We start from the raw sequence: 7,710 nt of genomic DNA, 5'->3' as shown, positions 1-7,710 counted from the left end.
AGGGGACAAAAAGTTGGGAATATATATATATGGAATCTGCACGCAAAAGATGAGTAGATGGAAGATAAGAGATTAGTTAGAAGGGCACCGCCCACTTTCTTAAAAGCAGCTTCCTGTTCCACTCCTTGTTGGCCTTCAATCATAGTCAACTTACCTAATCTCCCTTTAACTCAAATCCAACCGTTACTTTTCGAACCTTCCTACGTTAAAATAATCCTCCATCACTTTAATTTATGAACTCATCCCATCCGACGATTCTACTTGCCACATGGCACATGCAGCAACGTGGCCACTGGCCGACGTTGTTGGGTTGAAAGCGGAGACATTCTACGCTGTAGAATATGCTTTCGTTCTGGGCCCTATCCGTACTGCCTCAGTTTTGAGAGGCCCATTATTATATGGGCTTTTTTCTGGGCCCATATTATATGGGCGCCTTTTTTTTCCTGGGCCCAAAAGCTAGGAATGATGAACAGAACATGTTATCTATCTCTGGCCCAAACAGAAATGCCCAAGGACCAAATTCATGTCAATCAACAAACAAATTTTCCCAAGTTGCATGTGAGTTATGAGGATTAGATAAATAATAAATTACAATTGGCTTCTCCGATCGTATTACCACCCCTATCTCTAAACTACCTATAAACTATGACTCACTGTAACTTGAACTTACAAACTATCAAAATATTTCGAGTTCCTGTCTCAAATTTGGCCATTAATTTAGATAAAAAAAATCATCACACGAGACTAACGTGTGCTTGAGCTATTTTTGCCTCAATTTTCTATGAGAAGATACCGATACCATAAGGTTATCAGATTTACACCATAACAGTTTTAAAAACTCCCAATTTAATGCCAAAAATTATATTTTTATCTTATTTAAGAGTGTCCCACAATTATTTTATAAGTCGTAACAATCTTAACCAACTTAATTTTATTTTTAAATTTTTTTTTATAATGATTAATTGAAATGTTTGTTAATCATTGTGAATAGCCCCTTCCGTCGTAGCTCGGCCCAAATGCAAGCCCACAAAAGCTAAAAAGTCCACTTCAAAAAAAAAAAGGAGCGCATTATTAAGCCCAAACTCTAATTTACTAGAATTTGTATCCACAGCACAAGAGTTTATCACAAAGGCATAAAAGGTTTAATCAAAGAAACCATGCTCTACAACCAATGCAAATTAGCAACACATCGCTGGCAGTCTTTGTTGCTCAGACAAGCAGCTCAATCCTCTAGTATTGTCTCTTTTCTAGAGGGGAACGGTGAAAATTGCAATAACCGCTGCTTCCAAACATCTGCAGGCCAGATGTGTGCAAATGTGAGCCTCTGATTGCCATTGGATTGCTCTGCCAACGTGTTCTCTTCGAGCATCTGGAATCTTCGGCAATTGACGGTCCACAAAACCAGGCAGGAGACTCGAATCCTTGGGCCATCTCCAAAAGCATGCTCTGTAGCTCCTCCACGCTATAATTCTTATCCTGTGTATGTATAAAATGAACAACACGTTAACAATGATCAAAATAATTCTTATCCTGTGTATAATAAAACGTACATAATATCAGATTCGTACCTCTCTCCTGGTCTGTTCCATGAGAGACACCATTTCTTGCACAAAATCGTAAAAGCCCTGAAACAGAGTTCAATTCCAAAACTATTGAGGAAAATCACAAAAGCATCACATGAATCAAAGTAAGGAACATTTCCAGAATACCCACCTCATCTTCTTCATCATCAGGGTCATATAACCCCGAGTCGTACAGTGTCCTCTTCCTCTGGTTTGACAACACTGCTCCAATAAAAGAAGAGGTTAAGAAAAGTCCCACGGACGCCTCCAATGAGGGTGATATATGTATACATATGGCAAAGAAAATTACCTGAGTAGGCTTCTTGGATCTGCTGGAATTTTCGTTTAGCTTCACCCAGAAGAGAAGGGGTCCTTGCCCATCTATCCGGATGCCATTGCTGCACAAAAACAACAATCACACCCACGCAATACTTCAACATTAACCCAAAAATAAAGATTTAAAGTAACAAAAATCAACAATAAAACAGAGTAGAACAGAGTCGAACCAAGATGCAGTCTTTCTTTTCTAATTTGCACCACCCAAAACAATATATCACACGCAATTTCTCATTTAACCAAAATCATCCAACTTCTTTTAGTATTTACAGAGACAGAGAGAGAGGCAGCCCTACTCACCATAGCAAGCTTGCGATAAGCCCGCCTTATTTCTTCCATAGACGATTCCGTCCTGACACCAAGAATTCGATAATAAGATAGCGATTTCTTGTCAGCCTCCATCTCCATCACAACCCCACCAATCTCAGCACATCACAAAAAAAAAAAAAAACCAAATACCCAGAAACAAACCCAAAAAGTCCTTATAGATTTATCTCAAATTCAGACTATATCATCAAAAACCACCTCCTTATATTCGTAATCAATTTGCGAGAAGCCAGTACTACTAGATTCGGGCGCTGGAACTGGAAGCCGTAACAACGCCGGAGGAAAGTGAAAGCCGGTGCTGGTAGTTTTATAAACAACGGCAAAGGCGGTGGTCACGTATTGGAAGCTCTAGAAGCTTTTAACCCCAAGTCCCCAAGATGAAAATATCGGAATGTTCTGGAACAACTTCTTTCGCAGACGTGGAATTTGCGTTGGTGCGTTGAGATTCGAGTCATAGAGATTTTTTTGGCGGGGCTTGAGATATTTTGCGTAGAGGCTTCTCGAACTCTAATTTGGGTTTAAGAATCAGGCAAAGTCAGGGAGCCACCTGTCCCTTGTGAAATTCTTTAGGCACGTGTATTTGTCTTCTAAAGGCTTGGACACGTGTGCATTAGGGGTTCACTTACTGCCTAAACAGCTTGGCCAAAAAATATGCAGGAGTTGGTCAAACTTGTATAACGGATCTATTCGGTATGGGCTTTAGGTCTATATTAAACAAATGGGCCTAACTAAACTAATAGCCCATTTAGCTAAGAGAGTCCTTTTTATAAGATCATGGCAAAAACCAGTAGATTTATGCCCACCAATAAGAGGTTGACACATCATCCTGGAACAAGAAAAACAAGAGTGGGCAAAACACTAGATTTTATCCTTCTTTCACTCTTTTAGTCTGAAAAAAAAAAAAAAAAAAAAAAAAAAAAAAAAAAAAACCTCCTAGCCACCGCCTACACCAGAAGCCTCCGCCACCGCCACGCTAGATGCCGCCGTTGGTAAGTTCCGCCGGCCATCCCAGGCGCCACCACCATCTCTTTCAGCCGCCATCACCGTCTCTCCCTCAATCAAGTCTCCTTCCGCCCAATCATATCTCTTCCAAGCTTCAGGATAATACTCGATGGTCACCGGGGTCCCAAGCGGCACCGACACATGGACCGGCTTGCATGGCGTGCCCTTGCCACACTTCTGACCATAACAGAACGCCTACCCCATTGCTGGGAGATGCTTTCTTGCCTTTTTCTGTCCCATCTTTCTTCTTGAAACTACTCGTATAACCCTCGTCTTCACCCACATATATTGTAGGATTTGATTTAATCCTCATTAATTGTAATTGATTATAATCAAATCAGATTTGAATACATTCAATTCTGATTTGATTATATTCTCTTTACATATTATTTTGTATTCTCTCTATATCCCTATAAATAGAGATAATCTATATTGTAAATTATTTCAAGCAATAAGAGCATAATGTAGCCTTAGGGCTTTACCCTGTGGATGTAGGTCATATACCGAACCACGTAAAATTCCTTTGTCTATTTTATTATTCCGCAATCTTTATTTGTCATTTGTTTATGTTTTCTATCAACAACGACCTGGGGGCAATACTCGGTTTCAACAAGAACCAGATCTGAAGGTGAATGGCAAATACCAGTCATAGGTATTTGCTTTCGTGGCTTTTAGCGGGAATCGATGGAGAGGCAGAACAAGTAGATCTCCTTCTATAGTCTGGAGATCTGCATCGTGGAGGCGACAATCCGACATGTGGAAGCAACAATCCGGTGTTTGGCGTGGGGCAGGGGCAGCGAGCGGTGGCTAGGAGGAGTTTTCTTTTTTCTTTTTAAACTGAAAGAAGGGTTAGATCCTGTGTTTTATTAACACTTGTTTTTCTTGTTTAATGTTGATGTATCAACATCTCATTGGAGGGTAGAAAGGTCTTGGATTTTGCCAATACCTGATAGAAGTTATACTCTTTAGGTAATACACCCCTTACAACTAAAGGCCAAACGAATAGAATGCGACTCACCAAAATAGTGGAAAAGCTATTTTGGTAAGCCAATTTGCTAAAATGGTTTAAAATTGAATCCCTAACAACCTCATCAAATTTGGTAAAAAAAAAAAAAAATTGATAAATGAACAGTGCTCAATAATAAGCACTCTTCACTCACAAAAACAATATGAAACTATTAAAACTTTTTCTCTCTTCATTTTTTTTTATAAATTTATCATGCATCACACACATCCTCGTTTTTTAAAATGATTATTTAAATGGAATAGTGATAGTAGATAGCTAAAATGGTGAAGGTGTTGAAGGTACTTTAAAAAAGTGAATGGCTAAAATAGAGAAAAATAATTTTTAACTATTTTGACTAATAAAATTTAGTAAGGCTACTAAGAATGCTCAACATTTGGATCCGGTGGTTTAAATTTTAGCCAATTTATCCAATAAAAAGTCACTCTTTTTTTAAAAATAAAATAAAATTAGCTATCTACTTTTTAGATGCACACTACATCTCCTTTTTCTTTCACTACCCCATTTAAATGTCTTTTCAACAATCATATTTTTAAAATTTACCATTTTCTTAACATCATATTTTCAAAAAGTCTTCTCTTTTCAATAGTCATATGTTCGTGTGGAGGACGATGACCCAACCAAAAAACCACTTGAATTTCCTAATTTTACATGCTATGTGATAAGAGGTGTACATGCGGATGCAGTTATTTGCAATATCTTCAGTCGCAGCCGCATCCATAAAATGCGGATATTGTTTTCAAATATCCGTGAAAGCAATATCCGGATTTGCATCATGATTTTACTAACCGCACCCGCCCAGTTATTATCCGCCATTAGCATATTTGGTAATGGGCCTTTTGGACCTATTTTAAAATTGCAGATATTTTTAGGGTTAAATACATTTTTTATCCCTAAGTTTTAAAAACTTTATTTTTTAGTACCTGAGTTTTAATTCGCATTATAGATGATACCTTCGTTTTGGGAAAAAACCAAATTAGTATCTCAGTCAAGTTTTCCGTCCAAAAATTAATAGCTTGCCCAGATGGTTGACACGTGTTTTAGTGTAAAAAAAATTAAAAAATTAATAACTTTAAAAAAAAATTGAGAAAAAAAAAAAAAGAAAAGAAAAAGAAGAGGGGTGGCCGGCCACCCCTATTTTGAGGTATTAATTTGGTCTTTTCCCAAAATGGAGATACCATCTGTGATGCAAATTAAAACTCAGGTACTAAAAAAATAAAGTTTTCAAAATTCAAGGACCAAAAAACGTATTTAACCCTATTTTTTAGGACTTATTTGAAATGATTTTGAAAATAATTTATGCAAATTTTTAGTATTTTGAACTTGTTTTAATTTTTTTAAGCTCTGATCTTTTGAAAATATATTGATTTCACATTACATTAGTCTTTTTGCCCAAGTATTAAAGTAACACATCTAACCAAACCAATGTAAACATAACCTACACATAATTCAAAACGACATCATTTTGATATTAAATACCAAAATAATGTCATTTTGATGAATTTATTAAATATAAGATATATAGAAGATACATATTCTATATAAAGAGAATGTGAATGTTTTAATTTCGCATCCGCATGTGTGAATAATAATTTTTGCTAATTAAATTCGTGCTAGCATTTGTGAATAATAGATAGTTAAATAAATAGCGAATAGTAACACGCGTGGTCAATATTCGTCCTAATATACACCCCTACTACGTGAGAGAGAAGCAATGAGAGAGAGAGAGAGAGAGAGAGAGAGAGAGAGAGTTGCAGATTTCACGGGAGTGAGAAGAGAGAGAGAGGAGATGGTAAAAGGAAAGGAATAAAGTATTTGAGATAAGAAAGAATGGGGAATAAAAAAAAATAAAAGAAAGAGTTTTTTAGCTTTTACAAATGGTATTAAAACAAATTTGTTGAGTATTGAAGCATTTTACAAAAAGGCCCTCCAAATTGGAGAGTCAGATTTATAGTTTTTTTTTTTTTTTTTTTGGTAATTTTTAACTATAGAACTAGTTAAATTAGTTAAAAAGCTAATTTGTTGAGCGGAAATCTAAAAGCTCCCAAGCCGCCGGCCCTGATTTTTGTCTGTACTCACTTCTTTGTTAAAGAAAATGGTCAATATTAAATAATATAGAACAAATAATATAAAACAATATTCCTTTCAAAAATAATATATATATATGAAACGAACAATTTGTTCAAGTTGATTGGAATAGACTTGCTGCTTGAGAATACCACCGTACTCAATGTCGGAGGCATCAGTCCCAATAATTTTGAAAGACTTAATGGTTGGGATGCCAAGACTGTTAGAAATGATCAACATATTGCTTAAACTAACATGCGCAGCGGAAAACAAATTAAAACAGGATTCAGGCTTACCTCTAGCCATATTTGTTCAAGCGTTTCAACGATCCATCTGAAGAACAAGAAAAGATTATTTGAGGGATCTTCTAACCTATGCCTATTGCTTGATGGCTGTACTGATGGTGTACACAGACACTCTATTTATAGGCTAGGTTAGGGACCCTCAAATGGTAAACACCGTATTGTTTCCTTCCATCAAGGAAACAATATTGTTAATTGATTTTTAAAATCAATTAACCGATTCCATATTTACGGTAATCTAAATTAATAGAAATAATCATAATACCGTATATGTTTATTAAAAAAATAATAAACATAGCAAATACCGTAAATGTGATATAAAGGCCACATAAGGGAATAATATCTTACATTCTCCACTTGGCCTTTATGACACATGACCTTATGGTATTAGGTTCTTTAGTTTGGCCAATCACTTATGGAATCCTCCCACTTAGATAAGAAATGTTCCACACGAATCATGGCGGTAAAACCATTATAAAATTAGGTCGTCCCTTCCATGTATCACAATGTAAAACACTCCTTATATGAGTACCTTATGGATAATCAAGCTTTATGAATGAACTTCCTATAAGTCATTCGGGTCCAACTTTATTTATCCTCATGGATAAAATAACAAATGTGCACAAAATCTTTATTATCATAACTTTATGTCTATAGACCAAAAAGAGACAAACCAAGCTTAAATGAATTAATGAGTCTCATATATTCCGCATGACTTTATTCTTTCTTTACCGGTAAACTTTAAGTCATGGGATCCGCAATCATTAATTTAGTACTTATATGCTCAATAGACCCTTTATATCTCTTAATGTTATCTCTCGTACTGAGATACTTGATGTCGATTTACTTCTGCTTCTACTCTTTATTCTTATAAAAGAAGATTATAGTAGAATTACCGCAGAGTATCTTTATAGTCTAACTGTAAAATCGACAATATTGAGACTTTCAACAAAATATCTCAACCATCATGCCTGTGTACTAAATTCATAGCACGCTAGAATTTTAGCTTTTTTGGTAGACGTAGCAACCATAGTCTGCATACTGCATCTTTAAGATATATCTCTCAATAAAAAATATATATACCCTAAAT

General features: G+C 35.9%; 1 protein-coding gene across 2 annotated transcripts; it reads right to left on the bottom strand.

Annotated features, from left to right (window-relative positions):
* Positions 1–1,068: 1,068 nt before the first annotated feature.
* LOC133858672 (uncharacterized) lies at positions 1,069–2,665 on the bottom strand. 2 transcript variants are annotated; one of them, XM_062294142.1, is made up of 6 exons: positions 2,424–2,665; positions 2,199–2,250; positions 1,873–1,960; positions 1,714–1,784; positions 1,569–1,625; positions 1,069–1,476 (listed from the first exon to the last, which is right to left on the bottom strand). In XM_062294142.1, exons 2-6 carry the CDS (start codon positions 2,235–2,237, stop codon positions 1,231–1,233), a joined length of 501 nt encoding a protein of 166 aa, XP_062150126.1. In that variant the 5' UTR covers positions 2,238–2,250; positions 2,424–2,665; the 3' UTR covers positions 1,069–1,230. The 2 variants fall into 2 exon arrangements, with proteins under 2 accessions (XP_062150126.1, XP_062150125.1); XM_062294141.1 differs by having other exon boundaries at positions 2,199–2,664.
* Between the last annotated feature and the right edge of the window lie 5,045 nt (positions 2,666–7,710).

The sequence above is a fragment of the Alnus glutinosa genome, chromosome 1 (assembly GCF_958979055.1).
Source record: "Alnus glutinosa chromosome 1, dhAlnGlut1.1, whole genome shotgun sequence".
In the NCBI taxonomy this organism is placed as follows: Eukaryota; Viridiplantae; Streptophyta; class Magnoliopsida; order Fagales; family Betulaceae; genus Alnus; species Alnus glutinosa.
This window is presented reverse-complemented; position numbering and strand designations above follow the sequence as displayed.

What these genes read in the sequence shown, in the direction of transcription:
- LOC133858672 (XM_062294141.1), bottom strand. Translation starts at nt 2,306, where the DNA reads ATGGAGATGGAGGCTGACAAGAAATCGCTATCTTATTATCGAATTCTT. An exon ending in CTGATGATGAAGAAGATGAG is followed by an intron (nt 1,626 to 1,713) that starts GTGGGTATTCTG and finishes ACTCTGTTTCAG; the next exon opens with GGCTTTTACGATTTTGTGCA. An exon ending in TGGAACAGACCAGGAGAGAG is followed by an intron (nt 1,477 to 1,568) that starts GTACGAATCTGA and finishes ATACATACACAG; the next exon opens with GATAAGAATTATAGCGTGGA.